This window comes from Sceloporus occidentalis, unplaced genomic scaffold (genome assembly GCF_023333645.1).
Source record: "Sceloporus occidentalis isolate IW3139 unplaced genomic scaffold, rSceOcc1.0.p SCAF_8, whole genome shotgun sequence".
In the NCBI taxonomy this organism is placed as follows: domain Eukaryota; kingdom Metazoa; phylum Chordata; class Lepidosauria; order Squamata; family Phrynosomatidae; genus Sceloporus; species Sceloporus occidentalis.
The window spans coordinates 20,946,022-20,963,836 of NW_028316988.1; the positions used below are offsets into that span (position 1 = coordinate 20,946,022).

Sequence of the window (17,815 nt, forward strand, 5' to 3'; positions counted from 1 at the left end):
GATAATAATAATAATGGGAAAGGTAGAGGGATGTACAAAGAGAGGAAGATCGCATGCTAGATGGATGGATTCAGTCAGGGAGATCATGGGTCTGAGTATGCAGGACCTAATCAGAGTGGTTGAGGATAGGAGGTGTTGGAGATGTCTCATTCACAGGTTTACCATGAGTGGAGGCCAACTTGATGTTAACAACAACAACAACAACAACAAGGGACTGGCCTAAGAAATATCCAAAATAGATAGAGGATAGTGGTATTTCCATGTCTCCTCCTGACCCTGGGCTCTCCTTTCCCTGAAAATGCTGTTTTGTTTGGTTTTTTCATTCTAGGGCAAGTATTTCTTGGCTCAGATAAACTGAATCCTCTCCTGTCCTTTTAGAAAAGAACAGAGTATTAATCATTGTGCATGTGTATGTGTGTTGGTGGAAAGGAGCTGGGGAAAAGATGCAACTTAGAAAAGAGCACGGCCTGATTGGCGTTTAGCTTTGCTGCAGCTTGCTGGTGAAAAGGCTTAATTGGGTCAACGATGTGAAACCTGACACATCGTATAATTCCCGCCACGGATAATTCCGGAAGCTTTTACTGGATTGGTGGGAAGGGGAGAAGGCTGACTTGCCCGACAGGCTTCTCTCGTCTGCATGAAATATCTCAACCCCTCCCGTTTTTGAAAAAAGAAAGATCTGCTTAATAGCCTTTTCCCCTGTAATAATAATAGGACAAAAATAAGCCACAAGGGGCTAGCCGTGACATGCACCAATTTTGCAGTGCACTAGAGCAAAGACCTCGATTACTAGGATTGGGAAGGTCAGCTATGAAAGAAGTAGACAGGATCATAAAGCAGAAAGATTTAACTGAGCACTAAAGTGAGGATTGTCCAAGAGACAGTATCACCATGTACAGGTGTGAGAGTTGGACAATGAAGGAAGCCGATAGAAAACCAGCTCCTTTGAGAATGTGTTGGAGAAGAGCGTTAAGGATACCATGGCCTGTTACAGACAGGCCAAAATAAAGCTGCTTCGAGTCACTTTGGAGGTATAGTATTTCAATGATGCATGCGTCCTAAGAGTCCAAAAGCTGCACCAAAGCCACGCTCCAGTCCTAAGGACTGGAGTGCAGCTTTGGTACAGCTTTTGGACTCTTAGGACGCATGCATCATTGAAATACCATACCTCCAAAGTGACTCGAAGCAGCTTTATTTTGGCCTGTCTGTAACAGGCCCATGAATGTGTAATTTGGTGTGGCACCAGTACTCTCTGACAGAGAAGGCTAAATATCTCAACGAAACTATAATTCCCAGAAGTCCATAGCATTGAACCATGGCACTTATGATTGTGTTGAACTGTTGTTGTGTTGTTTTTTGCTGCAGTGTGAATGCAGCCCATATTTTAATGGGCAATTGGATTAGGCCCAAGAAGTCCTGTTTTTTTAGCCAGTAACTAAACTACATTCCAGTTTCAGCAGCATTTTAAATCCTTTTTTCAAATTCAATTTCAAATTCTGGACCTCAAAAACAGCTTTGGGAGAAGGTTAAGTTTTGAGGGAGGCCCTGTTCAAATCCCCATCTCGCCATGGAAGTCACTGGGTGATTCTTGGGTAAACCATTCTCTTTTATTGCCTAATCTACCTCACCAGGCTGTTGTGAGAGTAAGGCAGAGAGAAGGTGAGCCATATATAGGCCATTTATTAACCATCCCTGATTTAGAGGGAAGTGGAAAGGATGCAGAGTGGAAAGGAAGGATACAAATTGCAAAGTGAAGATCCAAACTTACTTTATTTTCATCAAAGACATTGAAGACAAAGGTGGCAAACTTGGTTGGGTCACCAAAGGGGAAAAACTGCTTGTAGATCTTCTGGAACCCAGCTGCATCCAGCTGTCCACTGGGACAATCTTTGATAAAACCTTTGTACCTGAGAGTGGGAAAAAGAGAGGTTTTAAAGCTGCAATTCGGATAAGGCTGAGGGGGTTTTTCTGGAGCTCAGAAGAAGCAGAGAAAGTGGATCCAGACGATTGGATAATCTCAGTGACCATGTGCAGTTTTGAAAACATCTTTCTTACCTGTCAACTTGGGTAAAAGGAAAGGTGCAGAGAGTTAACCGTAATCATGAAAACCTGAATTCAAAAATTGCAGCCATCATGGGGACGACAACGACAACACTATTCCCCCAAATACTCCAGAACAAAACAACATCCAGGGGAAAATAAAATGGCAATTGAAATAGATGAAAGAGCAGAACTACAAGGCCATTCAAAAACAACAACAACAGCAACAACAATATAAGCAGAAATAAAGAAGAGAGACCCAACACAGTAAAAATGAATGTCAGGAAATAATGTGTGACGCATCCGCTAACAGCAATGCTGCCTAGAGCTGATGGGAGTTGTAGTCCAACAGCATCAGGTGAGAGTCATAGTATACATTTATAGGGTTTGAATGTCGGCTGCTATTATACAGGCCTTTTAACATTGGTGGGAAAAAGGGCTACCTAAACATATGTAGCACAAGCATAAGGTTTCTTTGTAAGGAAACTATATACAGATAGACCTCAGTTAAGAAAGTAGATGGGTTCTTAGGCATGACTTCTTTAGCAAAAAAGTTGATACCAAAAGCAGAAATAAGATAGAAAGGACAGAGATAGGCTCCTAGAATCATAGACTTGGGAGATACCCTAAGGATATCCAGTCTCTGTTTAAAAACTTCCGAAGGAGACTCCTCCATACTCTGAGGCAGCATCTTCCATGTTGAACAGCTCTTACTGTCACAAAGCTCTCCCCGATTTTTAGATGAAATCTCTTTCCACGTGGTTTGTACCCATTCCTCCTTATCCTAGTGTCTGGAGCAGTAGAAAACAAGCTTGCTCCATTCTCAATATGACATCCCTTCAAATATTCAAACACAGTTATCATCTCGCTTCTTAATCTTGCCTTTCCCAGCAAAACACACCTAGCTCCCTAAGCTTTTCCTCATAGGACTTTATGGTTTCCAGACCCTTCACCATTTTGGTCACCCTCCTCTGGACATTCTCCAGCTTGTACACATCCTTTTTGAATTGTGGTGCCCAGAACTGGACAAAGTATTCCAGGTAAGGCCTGACCAAAGCAGAATAGAGTGGAACTATTATGTCCCTCAATCTAGACACTATACCCCTATTGATGAAGCCTAGGATCATGATGGCTTTTTTTAGCTGCTGCATCATCACAAACATTCAGTTTAACATGTTTCGGCAAACTTTTTATCCAAAACATACTTGTGAAATGATACAGGTCAGGTAATCCTAATGCAAATAAAAACACTTTGGAGTTTATCAGACAAGGGAAATTGGAAGTATAATCCAATGGCAATCTGAACGCAATCATGGAGTTTAATGTTATTGCATGATAGACTGCCACACGCAAATTCAGGCAATGGCATGCTATTTTCGGGCAATGGGAAGCCAGTTCGAACGCAATGCGCATTCACGTAATTGCGCTAAACTAGCGACTTTAAGTGAATGCATTCTGGTCCCACTTTCTTTTCATTGGAATTTAAGAGAAATTCCTCCCGTTTGATAAACTCCTCTGAACCTTCTTGAGACCACCTAAAAGGTTCCTTCCAAAATGCATTCAAAGATGACCTTTTCTTTTTGTCTGCCTCCACTTCTCATAGGATCTGCTTTCTGCCATGGTTCAGTGCTGTGGAAATCTGGGAATTGTAGTTTGTTATGGCACTAGAGCTCTCTGACAGAGAAGGCTAAATGTCTCACAAAACTACAATGCTCAGGATTCCATAGCATTGAGCCAGGGAAGTTAAAGTGGTGTCAAACTGGATTATTTCTGCAGGGCATATACAGTCTGGGAACCGTCCAATGGAGATACATCGCAAGATTCTTAAAAGATGGTAGTTTATAAGTAATGAAAAGCCCAACGTTTTTGGATTGTGTATATCTGAATGCCTTCTTCACATGATATTTAGAAAGATGGTGAAACTATTCCAATTCCTAAACAGTAGGAAGAACTTCCTGGAAGTACGAGCTGCTTGACAGTGGAATATGTTTTCTCTGTTTAAGCACCTTCTTTAAATAGAAACTGGATGCTCATTTGTTGGGAGTGCTTTGAGTATTCCTGCAAAGCAGAATGGAGTTGCACTGGACTGAGATCTCTTACAACTCTGTGATTCTATTATTCATTTGTTCAGTATATGATTTCAGAGTTTCTGATTCAGAAATTTATACAATTCTGAGATTCTAAACAGAATCAGAAATTTATGAGATTCCAAATAGTCTCTGACAAAGGCCTGTGGAAACATGTTGGGCTTTTTAACCTATAAAACTACCATATTTTGAGCATCCTTAGACGTGTCCCCAGTTTCTTCTCCTGGTTGTTGATCAAAACCACATCGTGAACATAGATGAGCCTTGAGAAACTGGGAAAGCATCTGAAAAGTGGGATGACGGAGGATTAATGGGGGCTGTCCCCGCCAATTCAGGACAACGGGAGTGTCACCACCACCACCATCCGCCCTTGATTCAGAAACCGCATATTGCTCTTGTCAGCAGTGCCTGCCATGAAGAGGTTAACACTGTCTCCTTGCATCCAAGGACTGCGGTGACTTGTGTCCAAATGGAGATAAACCACAACAGCAATCCATCTTATTTCCTTAATCCATGGAGGGGGAAACAGGGGAACAAGTGGCCCAAATATTTACTCATTGGCCCCCTTCCCCTCCCGGTTGTTATTTCTGATTTAGGTAAGGCAGCAGCTGGTGTTAGAATAATATTTACAGGAAAGTGGAACATGATGGATGTTGCAGCTGTCATGGTGGGATTCTGGCTTACCTTTTCCAGTGCATGGATGGGTGGGATGCAGGGGGGGAAGAGGTTGGCTTGGTCAAAGCATGCTGTGGAAAGTCTCACCCTTGGTAGCTCCTGTTTGCCTGGGTTCCTTTTCTCCATATAAGCCCACTTGCAGGGAAGAAGGGCTGATTCCCTGGCACCCCTTTTCCTCTGAACAGCTCTCGGGATGGGACCTGATCCCACCTCCTTGTCAGTAGGAAGCTTTAAATCTAAGGGATGAGTTTGCTCCCTTCTATGTTAACAACAGTTGTTGCTGTTACTGTTAAATAAAAGCAACAGTGATCAGTAATGTGAGGTTTTGGACAACAAATCCCAGAATTCCTAGGAGATTCTGGGAACAATGCTCATAAAATAGTTTTTGTGGGTTTTTTGGGTCATGTGGCCATGTTCTAGAAGAGTTTTTATGAGGATGTGAAATCAAAGACACTCTGTTCTCCAAGAAGGGGATGGAGCCTGTAAGGGGCAAGGTCTGATGCCAAGAGGAATAAAAATATGCAGCTGGAGCCCAAGCTTGCTCCTAGTAGATGTCCAAAAGTCTTGTTGCTCTACACTGATACTACCAACTTGCTGGTGCCACCTTCATCTGTCTGTAGATTCCCAGGTCTTCCATTTTTCTATGGGATGTAGAAAAACCCAAGGGGGCTTATTAGGAGGCTTGGTCAGCCTTGTCTTGAGGCCATATGGGATACTTAAAATCCCATATTTCTTGATTTGTAGAGAGCAGACATCAGCTATGCTCCCAGCAGACCAACCCTCAAGCATCTGGGATGCAGCAAGATTTAACCTTGATTCAAACCTGTGTCAATTAGCAAAATCAAAATAAGAAAAATTTGGTAAGGAAGCAAACTTCTTTTTGGGGGGTTGTATATTGTGCATCTGGGCAAAATCAGCACATAGCTGCTTGATCTAAACCACATGCAGGCAAAGCAAAAGTTTAACGCCTAGTGGGGGGAAGAACCAGCATGAGGTAGTGATTTGACTAGGACTTTGGGAGAGCAGGGTTTGAATCTCTGTTCAGCTATGAAGACCCACTGGATGTCCTTGAGCTAGTCATATTCTCTACCTTAGGTAGAGAAGGTGATGGCAAGCGTCCTCTGAACAAATCTTAGCAAGAGAGCCCTATGAGAGCGCCACCATAGGTCTGAGTAGACGTGAAGGCATACAAAATGGGATCCTACCTGTTGTAGCAATTTGAGTGATGGACTTGATTCTGGGGGACCAGGGTTCAAATCTCTGCTCAGTCATGGAAACCTAATAGATGACCTTGGGCAAGTCACATTCTTTCAGCCTCAGAAAAAGTCCATGGCAAACCTCCTCTGAACAATTCTTGCCAAGACCACACAAAAAAAGCTTTTATGTTACCTCTGAAGGCTAATGCAATATATCTTTTAAACACCTTAAGATGTACTCAAGGACACAGCAAGCATTGAGTCCAATTCCCTTTGTTCATCATCAAGAATGAGGGAGGAAAGTAACTAGGAAACCACTCTGCAAAATCCAGACACTCCAAATTCAGCTCCAAAAAATCAACCTGAGATAGACAACAAATGGAAAGAGAACCCATGAGGAAATTGGGCAGATTGCATCTGGGAGCTATGAGGGATTGGGCTACTTTCATACAATCAGTCTGGCCATCGCTTCTTAGAGGTACAAAAAGGAGTGGCAGGTGATGGGTTATTCCAGCAAACAGTAGAAGTGGCTGACCTGGCTCTCAAACAAAGCTTTCTGCCTTTTGATGCTTAATTGATTCCCTGAAATTCTTTGTGCAGCAAAAAACGCCATCCCTGCTTCACCTCTAATAGCAAGAGGCTATATTTCCAGAATAGAGAGAATCGCTCTAAAACCCACATCCCAGCCCACACCAGCAACCTTTTCTGAAACTGCAAGGTGAGCTTTGGAGTGAGGGCAAGTGCTTGACAGATGAGGGAATGTTTATTTTCTGAATGCATGCCTGTGATTTTGTTGCTCTTCTAAAGCACCTACCTAAAAGGGGGAAACAGAGCAGACAGAGGATTGCCCAGAATCTTCCTTTTATTTTCATTTTCCTCTGATAGAGATTTTTATTCTTCTAGCAGGCGAACATTTGAATCCAAATTGAAAGTGGTAGTCCACACCACTGTCTCAGAGCTTTACCAGCACAGATTCTGGCACCAACGTCTCCTCGACAAAGCTCAGAAACCTTACTTTTGGGGAGAACAAAACTCCTGGAATGCTGGCTGGAGTGTTCTGGATATTGCAGTCCCCAAAATTAAAGCTTTGACATTCTGTTTCTTGACTAGAACCATGAATGAATTAACTAAAACTTCGGATAACCAATTAAGGATGCAACCTTAACCACAGTGACCACAACAATACAATAACATCCCAAACCCACAAAACAGTGATACCTTTTTCGAAACAATGAAGACACAAAACACATGATGCAAGCTTTTCAAGCTCCACTGGCTTCCTTATCAGGCAAAGAACAAGTTAATCATATGAAATACACATTTCCTTTCATGTCTAGTTTGACCTTCACTTAACGTATGTGAAGCACTGAGGACAAATACTGTTTACAATTCTACAATTTGCTATATTTTGGTAGCATTTGTTATTATGGTTGCTGTTAACATTACTGTTATTAAATTCAGTCCGTTGAAGGAAAACAAAGGCAAGAAAGTGCACACGTAGCATTTCACAGAGAGAGTCGAGATGCACTCTGGAGGCTAGATAATCTTCCTGGAGGCTAGATAATCTTCCGAGATGCAAGGTCTCATCTTTCATGACCAAAGTCAGACACACCCCATTGTACAATTCATTTCTGCAGGGCACAAAGGAATGAAAAAGAAGCAGCAACTTGCAATGGCTTTCTAGCAGGGAAATCCTGGAGGGGAAACCAGCACTTTCATATTTCGTAAAAGCACTGGTGCAGCTGTTGGATGCACTCAAGTTGTTGGACGCACTGAAAGCTCAGACATGATCTTCCCTGGATGAGAAACCTGGAATGACTCCCAGGTACCTGTATCGAGGGATAGCTGCATGGTGTTATTAAGTACATTCCCTATCGAAACAGAATCTGTTTTTGCTTTTGGCCTTATGTGCTCTTGCATCCTTCCTCAATCTGATGCTCTCCAGATGTTTTAGAGTACAACTTCCATCATCTCTGACTTCACTGGTTAACATGGAGAGTAGGTATTTTTCAAAACATCCTGTATAGCAAGCAGGAGGGGGAAGACTACCCTCAGGGCCAAAATTATCAATTGATCAGCTGCTGCATCAGTAGATCCAAGAAAAGCTATGGGTTGCACTTACAGAAATGTGGAAGCCATAGTATTTGATTGTCCTGATGCATACTTAGGACAAGAGGCCACCAAATGGTTTCCAATTGACAAGGGGGTTAGGCAAGGCTTTTCAGATGCAACACTACAGAAGACTCTTGAGAAATTCAATGTTCTCTGCCTAAGAAAGGGGTGGATAGTGTCACCCATGACTGAAACAACCTGGATCTCAAGGGAAGTTGCTTTTTCTGTTATTAATAAAATTAAAATTGTATTACCTTGATTTTATGACTCTTTCTCTCCCAGAGACTACAGGGCCAAAAAGAAGAGTGCCTTCTGACTGCATTGATATTCCTCCCAATCAACTGACAACAACAAAAACAACATCTTGACAAAAGGTAGGCCTGTGACTCTAACACTGTCATTTTATTTTCTTCTCCTGTATGGTTTTAAACACCTTTGTCTGATGAAGAAGCCAGTGGAGCATTGAAAGCTTGCATGATGTATTTTGTGCATTTTCACTTGGCCCAATAGAGATATTACTGTTTTGTGGATTTTGAATGTTGTATTTTGGTCTATAGCTGACATGGCTACCCCTGAATATATTTTCTGGATTTGAGAATGACAAGGAAGTAAGCCCCAACAAATTGATTTGGATTTACCTCTGAATAAGCATGGATAAGAGTAAACTTTATAGACTATAATCCTAATACAGTGGCTTTGGGCAAGTCTGCTTAGTGTGATTAACCATAACTGACAAACCAAAGTATATTTTCATATTCTTGTTTGTGCTGATACCTAAACCATGATTTAGTGATTCAAATGTGCCAAACCAGAGTTAAGATCCCAAAATGATGGCTAGATATCCTATCTGCACTTGGCCCCCTCTCTCCTCTTTAGTTCGCCATCTGTAAAATGGGTCACATCACTGAATCAATTCATAAATCTACTGTAAGAGTCAGCGCATGAAAAGGACCACAATGGGCCATGAAAATGAAAAAGTACTTTATGACTGATTTTGCTGAGGCACTGTATAAGATGATAAAGAGCAGCAGGCATGAGAAAATTAGATTTTTGCTTACTCTCACTCATTTTTCAATTACATGGAAGAGTTTTTGCTCATTCCCTTTCTCCCTTGCTCATTGTTTTGTTCAGTTTAATGCTGAAATTATCTAATAGGAGCAACTAATTCCCTCCTCCTCCCCAGAAACAAGCTATGAAGGAAACATCCAATTCCCACGTGCTGATGAAATCTGGCAAATATAAAACGGGGAAGGAATAAACAAGAAACGAAGGCAGAGAAACAGCAGATTGGGGGCGGAGGTGGGGAGGGGAGAGATGGATGGGGGGAGCATTATACAACAGGGCCACCCAGATCTGTCAAACCATCGATCAGGCTGCTTATGCCAAGCCAAGCTGGGTGGAGAGGTGGGAGGGAGGAAGCAGAGAAGAAATTGATGGGTAAAGATGATGAGAGACAAGTGTATATATCTTTTTTCAGATTACTGCGGTTGTGACTCAGCAAGGAAGAGAAAAGCAGGAGGTGGTAAAGAGGCAACGAGTTATGATGGGCTGCTTGGACTGAAGAGATGGGGGGAATACTAGGTTTCCACAAGTCAGGTGGGACCAGAATGTATCTGCAAAGGAGAAGACGCTCTGCTCCCCTGTACAAGTTTCACTGCACCTTTTTTATAGTTTTTAAGAAAGGCAAATAATCCTGCAGTACCTAAAAGACTAAGGGAGGAATTCACTATTCCGCTACCTGGACCTATACATCAGTAAGGATGGTAGAAGGTAGCAGAAACAGAGGAAGACCGCATGCCAGATGGATAGGCTCAGTTAGAAAGGTCACAGATCTGAATTCACAGGAGCTGAGCAGAGCAGTGGAGGACAAGGGGGTCTTGGAGATGTTTCATCCACAGGGTCACCATTAGTCGTGGTCGACTCAAGAGCAGTTAAAAACAACACCAACTCATTTGTATTCAGGGTCCCTACATATTCACAGTTGTGGGATTATTGGAACGATTGTCAAAATCCCCCAATTCTTTTTCCATGCATCAGATACCATGAGCAACAGGGGTCTGTTCTCTTGTTGAAGGTCGGGAAACCATGCACTATGAAAAATGGCTTATGTTTGGAGTGGCTGAGTATGTTTAGCCTAAGGCAGAGAAGGTTAAGGGGTAACATGATAACCATGTTTAAATATTTGAAGGGATGTCATATTGAGGATGGAGCAAGCTTGTTTTCTGCTGCTTCAGAGACTAGGACATGGAGCAATGGATTCAAACTACAGGAAAAGGGATTCCACCTAAACGTTAAGAAGAACTTCCTGATGGTAAGAGTTGTTTGACAGTGGAACACACTCCATTGGAGAGTGTTGGAGTCTCCTTCTTTGGAGGTTTATAAACAGAGGCTGGATGGCCACTTGTTACAGGGAGTGCTTGGATTGTGTCTTCCTGCATGGCCAAATGGACTGGATAGCCCTTGGGGTCTCTTTCAACTCTAGGATTCTAGGACTGGGGTGCAACAAATTGACATCCTCCTCATCCCTCCAACAATCTCTGGTGCAAGGAGTAAAAATGACAGGGAACTATCAGTCTGCTATGTCCTGATCAACAGGAGAACAGACCCCTGTCTCACAGTAGCCCCTGCCTGATAAAGCAGGAAGAGCTGTTGGGCCACATGATTCTACCTACCGTACTTAATGTAGGATCTTGGTCTAATAGGTTTTATTTGGCACAAGCTTCTGTGCGCTGTAGCCCATTTCATGGTATATGCTTGCCTAGACTGTAAAGTTGTGGCTTGTCAATTCATTATATCCTCCTACTAGTTTTCATTACTATTACTCAAGCTGAGTGGTATATAAATGCCAGAAGGATGAGGCACAAACTTTTAAATCAATTTGTCAGTCCAATCAATCAGTCAGTGAATGAACTAATCAATCAATCAATCAATTAGCCTTTACAGTTGGAACACTGTTTCCATGCAACTATGTTTAAATTGATTCCACGGTGCCAATGTTTCAGACCAGTTACTTTAAAGAGACATGTAAAACGTAAGAATCACAATCCTAAAACAATGCTCCATTGCATTATCAATTGTTTTTTCCTGTGCCAAGAGAATCCTACTGCAGTAGCAGTTGAGGCTTCCTAATCAGCAGGATGGTAAACCCAACCTATTCCTGGTTCCAGCCCAAACTTTGGTAGAGCTTTCCATGGGGCAGAACCTCCAATATGGTTTCAGTACCCTGAATAACTGAAGTGTGCTTAAAACCTGTATCAGATTTTTCACCCCTTTGCCATGGAGCCTGTCCCTGTTTCACTGAGAGAGGAGTGAGAAAAAAGTGAGTTTCAGAGTCAGTTCAAATGTCCGGGGACCATCTCTGGGTGCCTGGGCCTTTTGCATTCAACCTGAGCTTCAACAAAGCAGTCTTACAAGATGCACAGATCTAAGGCACAAGACTTTTCTGTGGTCATCGTGGGAGTTTGCAGCCAAGGTGGTGCCTAAATCGAGAAGTTTCTCAGGTGACAACTCACACTGTTATCCACTACGCAGCAGCTGGACGGCTCAGGTCCAGGTTATTTGAAGGACTGTATTCATCCTGATGAACCTGCCCATGTCTTGAGGTGTCCTGGAGAGGCTTTCTCTCTGACCCACCACCCTCACAGGTACCTCTGTGGAAAGATAGGAAAGATAGAGCCTCCTTGGTGGCAGAAACTCCATTCCCAGAGAGGTTTGACTGGCATTTGTTCTACTCTGACTGTATGAAGCCCATCATAAGTAAAAATGTGCTGGATTTCCTATTTGTTATTCTTGTTGTGCTGATGCACTCAAAGACAGACATTTAGCAGTGGATCCTCAGAAAAAGAAGGTGTGGGTAATATATAAAAAAGATTTGATTGCTTTTTATGAAGTACAACGTACATTATATAAATGCAACACTTTCCAGATCACAACCGTGCCCTTTGCATTAGCAGCTAGGTATGTTTGTTTACTGTGAGATAAAGAAAGTCAAACATGTTATAAACACAGATAATGCTTTGTAAAGATGTTAAGCCTTGGATACCGATTTGAAAAATAATTACCTGCACTCTATTTCAAACACCAGAGTGATATAATGGTTTAAGTGTTGGACTAAGATGCCAGAAGGCCAAAGTGCAAATCCCTGCTTAACCATGGAAGCCCACTTGGGAAAACTGCACTCTCTCAGCCTCAGAGGAAGGCAATGGCAAATCCTCTCTGAATAAATCTTGTCAAGAAACACCTAGGAAAGGGACACCACAGGTGGAGCCAGTGCAGCCTAGTGGTTTGAGTGTAGGATTCTAGGAGATCAGGGTTCAAATCCCCACTTAGCTATGAAAAGTCACTGCATGAAGTTGGACATGTCACACTATCTTAGCCTCAGAGAAGTCAATGGCAAGCAAACACTTGTCAGAAAGATAAGGTCTGCAGAGACCGGAAGGTACAGAATTAAAACAACAACAACAGTATTTCAAATGAATAAATATCACACACATAATAACAAAATACAACACTCCTCTTTACACTCGTTTTTGTTGTGTGCCTTCAAGTCATTTCCAACTTATGGTGACCCTAGTGCCAAGCCTGGTGTAGTGGTTTGAGTGTTGGACTGTGACGACCAGAGTTTGATTCCCAGCTTGGTCATGGAAACCCATTGTGTGACCTCGCACAAGTCACACTCTCTCAGCCTCAGGGGAAGGCAATGACAAATCTCCTCTAAACAAATCCTGCCAAGAAAACCCCATGATAAATTCGCCTTAGGGTTGACGTAAGTCGGAAATGACTTAAAGACAAACAACAACAGAAAGGCAAAGCTATTGTGTGGTTTTCTTGGCAAGATTTGTTCAGAGGAGGTTTGCCATTGCCTTCCTCTGAAGCTGAGAGCATGTGTATTGCCCAAGGCCACCCAATGGGTTCCATTGCTGAGCCAGGAATTGAACCCTGGCTTCCAGAGTTGCAGTCCAACACTCATGCTACTGCTATATATACATATATATATACAGTTTACAACTCAAAGGCCTGCCTGATAAAAATATCTTCAGCTGCCAGGGACAAGCATCCCAGAACCTGGGAGCAGCCACCAAGAATGTCCTCTTCTGTGTCCTCACCAAATGTGCCTAGGATAGTGGTGCGACTGTGAGTAAGCCCTTTCCTTCAGATCTTAAAACTGGAGCTGCCTTGTATAGGGAGACAGTCTTTCAGATAGGACTGTTTCCCATGGTCCTCCAGATATTTTGGACTTTAGCTCCCAGAATTCCTGACTATTGGCCATGCTAGCTGGGACTTCTGGGAGCTAAAGTCCAAAACACATGTAGGACCAAAGTTTGGGAAACACTTCTAAGATCAGCACACTTTGCATAGTCCTTGGAAATAAACTGGCAGCCAGTGAAGTTGTTTCAGTGGGAGGGGATCACAAGATTTTTGGGAAGAAAATGTGCTCCCCACATGGCTGAGCAGGATTCAAACCCTGATCTCCAGGAGTCCTAGTCCAACAGTGGCCCATCTTATATATCTGCATTTCATTTCCCCTGCACCTTGCAGTCATTCCTGTTGAAATGCATTTTATTGGTTTTGGCCCATCTTTTCAATCTGTTAAGATCATTTTGAATGCTGATCCTGCCCTCTGGGGTATTAGCTACCCCTCCTAATTTGGTGCCGTTTTTAAAGAGAAGCATGTGCATTCCCCACACATTATGCACTGACCATCCATGCAGCATGTGGGCCTCCGTCCAACAAGAGCCGGTGCCCAAATCAGGCAAACGTTGCCAATCTTGGCCCCGAGCAAGCTCTTTTCCACCCTCTTCTCCAATCATTCCCTGGTAAGAAGCCAAGAAGTAACCAGAACATTTGCACATTTGGCTGTTCAGCTTTGCTGGTGGATTCTTCCTTCCCTCCCACCTCTATTTTCTTTTATGTTATGATGGTGGCAGTGTTTTCCATTTTCATAAAGGCGGAGAAAGGTGTTTATTTCCCATTGTCTAATGGTGTGTTTTGTTTGATTTTCAGCAAGCCACAGGCTGTCTGCAAGGTGCATGCCAACGCATGCATGTTCATGAATAAACAGAGAGAGTCAGGGAGAACGTTTTCTGCAACCAGCAGTGGGCTTGGAGAAGAACATCCATGCAGAGACTGAGGGAGAACAACCTTCCCTCCTCATCTGAGCAGCAATTAGAGGAGATGATGGTTTGGTGCATCCTTTTGGACTATAACTCCCACCAGTTCCAGCCAGCAAGAGATCTAAGAGTGATGGGAGTTGTCACCTGGGGCAGCTGGTGGATGACCAGTTAGAGAAGACTGCTTCAACTGACTGCAAGAAAGACTGAATCTGTGCTTTAGGTCCAAAACACACTACAGAAATAATCCAGTCTACTTTAACTGCTCTGGTTCAGTGCTAGGGGATTCTGGGATTTGTAGTTTACTGTGGCACCAGAGTTCTCTGACAGAGAAGGCTAAATGTCTTACAAAACTACACTTCCCAGCATTTCCTAGCATAGAGTTGGAAGAGACTACAAGGGCCATCCAGTCATTACAGCTGCTTTCTCATTCATAGGAAAGGGGCAGGGGCACAGGAACCATGGATATTTGCTTTGGGATGTGAGTAGTAAAATGGAGCTGGAAAGAGGCTGGCTAAAAAAAAAAAGCAGAATGGCGATGGGTAAAGTACTCCTTTGTCAATGCAATTCTGGGCTGCATCAACAGGAGCACAATGCCCAAATCAAGGGAAGGAGTGGTGCCACTCTAGTCTGCTTTGGTCAGACCCCATCTGGACTACTGTGTCCATTTCTGATCATCATCACAGTTGAAGAATCTTGATAAGATGGAATGTGACCAGAAGAGGAGGGTAACAAGGGTGGTCAAAGATCTGGAAACCAAGCTCTATGCGGAACGGCTGAGGGAGCTGGGTATGATTAGCTTGGAGAAGAGAAAACTGAGAGGTGACATGGTCTTTGGAGGGATAAAGCAAGCTTGTTTTCTGTGGCTCAAGAGACTAGAACATGATCCAGTGGATTCAAATTACAAGAGACTCCACCTAAACTTTAGGAAGTCCTTTTTTTTTTTACTCTAAGTGCTATTTGACAGTGGACTAGGTTACCTTGTGTGTGTCGGGTGGGTGGGTAGCCTTTCCATCTTTGGTAGTCTTTAAACACATGCTGTAATTGTGTATTCCTAGGTTGAATTAAATGGCCCTTGAGATTTTGAGAGTATATGCTTCAATTTCCCCAATTACATTTGTAGGCTCTTCTGGATAGATTTGGGGAATAGATTTGGAGACACTGAATACTACTCAGCCCTTTCATCTAATCTGGCCATCCAATTTTTCTCTTCCTGTTTGTCAGAGCTAAGATCTCTAGTACTGTTTTTTGCATAGCCCACCTCCCTCTCCAGATGGTGCTAAGAGAGCAGTTCTGTCTTTCACAAGCTGTGGCATGTCACAAGCCTGCATTCTGCAAGGAGACAGGCCCACTGGGAGATCAGTGTCAAGCAGATGGATGAACATCCACATGCAATGCCACACTCTGTTTACCAACAGGTTCCCCATGCAGCACTTTTGCACATGCATGCACACCCAGATAAGCTCAGAAGTAAATTGGAATTGCACTGACAACTCACCATTGCTGGACCTCCTTCTCTGTAACTGTGGGAGAAAAGAAAAATACAAATTTACAAGTTAGCTGAAATATGCGCACACATGATTTTATTTCTCAGAACTCCCTTCTCTTTTAATATTCCTGACCATGGGATCACACCCAGTATTTCCTGAAGTTTACCAAAGCCAGCTTTCTCAAAGTCTAGCATGTGTGTCTGGCTATGTTTAGCTTCCCCTTTTAGCTGTATAACAAGCTGCAGGAGAACCTGGTCCAGGGGAACATTAAATGTGATAACCACATTTAAATACTTGAAAGGATCTCATATAAAAGATGCAAGTAGCCTGTTTTTTGCTTCTCCAGAATCTAGAACACGTGCCAATGAATTCAAGTTGCAAGAAAAGAGATTAGATTTAAACATCTGAATACTTTCTTGAGTGTAAGAACAGTTTGAAAGTAGAATATACTTCCTTGAAGGGGAGGAGGGAAGATTATCTCTCTCTCTTCAGAGATCTTTTAACACAGGTTGGATGACCATGTTTTGGCAGTGTTTTAGCCATATATTCCTGTATGGCGGAGAGGTGGTTTAAATGTTTCTTGCAGTCCCTTCCAACTCTATGATTCTATAATAATGTTCGCCAAATACCCAAAAATGCAAGCAAGAGTGATGTAACATCACTTCTGGTCCCAACCTGGAGCTTCAGAGGAGTGGAAAAACAACCAGTGTGGCTCTCTAGGCTAGAGAGTGTGGCTCATCCCTGAATCTGGGACGAATCTGGGTATCAAACTAGAAATAGCTGGCTCTGCCTTTGGTGAACTCTTGGCTTCATTGATGGTGACACTCCCCTTTTGCCTCACCAGTTTCAGCAGACACCAGACATCACTGGCATTGGCATAAACCACAGTTAATGTAAATCAGGATATCCCTCCAGAAAACGTGGTTTGAAGTGGGTTTGCAAACTGTGGTTACAAGGCATCACAATTTATGGGTACAACATGGAAAGCAAACTCTTTCCAAGTACATAGACAGCCATGGTTGGGCTCTCAGTATGCAAACTGTGGTTTCCGTGCATCTTGTGCTACGTTTGCCCTGCCTCCAACAGACCACTTTCCTTCCGAGCTACCCATGGTGTCCTCCTTTCCACTTCTTTGTACCTGCTCATCTCAACACTGAGCCTGACAGCTCCCTGCCAACTGTTTGCGCACTTTTCTGAGAAAGGGTGTGCAAGCAAGGCTTTTGAGTCCTTTTGATGTAGCTCAGCTCTTCATGTTTCCTATATTAATCCCAAACTTCAGAGCAATCTCACTTCCTTCCCACTTGGTTTTGATGAATAAGTTTCACATAATGCCAAGAATCTTCACACACACACACACACACACACACACACACAGACTCCCTTTCCCTCTTCTCTTTTACATTACTATTTTTATTCCTTCTCTGACAGGCGCCCTGTTTTAAGCAGTGGTTATATCTAGGCGATAAAACTCACTTTGGGGAGAAGCAGACTGCCCCTTTGCACCAGCTTGGGGGCAGCGTCTGAGTGTGATGTTTAGATGCTGCATGCTCTGATGATGCCCCCACGCCACCGGGAAACCGCATGGCTGACTGCATGCGCAACGGCTTCATAGCGTTTCGGCGGCACGGCATTTACATGTGCTGCAGAAACTCCAAAAAACTGCTGCTGGGGCGGAAAGGGCAACTTTTTTCGCTCCTATTTGGGGTGGAAGCTGGCTGGATTAAGGCTGCAGCGTGTGGTTGCCGCAGCCTCAATCCAGCTCTCTTTGGGGCAGTATCATGCCACTCCTTTGGGGCTGTCTGTTTTACCCCATTCTCTCTTTCTCTGAAGAGCCAAAAAGAACAGATTGGGCTTTTATTTTACCTTTTCCTAGTGATGCCACAGCATCTCTTGCTTGAGATCAAAAAGGTGGTTTCAGGGGTCAGATGGCAAAATGGCTGCCAGGAGAGTAGATTGTCAAAAATTAGAAAAGTGACTGGAAAAATTCCAAGGTTTGTGTTAGAAAGGCTGGAATTACTTGAGTATTGGTTGTTGTGTGCTTCAAATTTATGGTGACCCTAAACTGACTCTATCACAGGTTTAATTTAATTTCAGTTGTATGCTGC

At 43.1% G+C, this 17,815-nt stretch overlaps 1 protein-coding gene across 1 annotated transcript in view; it reads right to left on the minus strand.

Moving 5' to 3' along the window:
• Nucleotides 1–17,815, minus strand: part of NCS1 (neuronal calcium sensor 1) — a 69,525-nt gene that overhangs the window by 12,463 nt on the left and 39,247 nt on the right. The window contains exons 4-5 of the mRNA XM_089535185.1: nucleotides 15,719–15,743; nucleotides 1,769–1,907 (exon numbers count right to left, since the gene is read on the minus strand). Of these exons, the coding sequence (XP_089391311.1) occupies nucleotides 1,769–1,907; nucleotides 15,719–15,743 (164 nt within the window). The remainder of the gene's footprint in view (nucleotides 1–1,768; nucleotides 1,908–15,718; nucleotides 15,744–17,815) is intronic.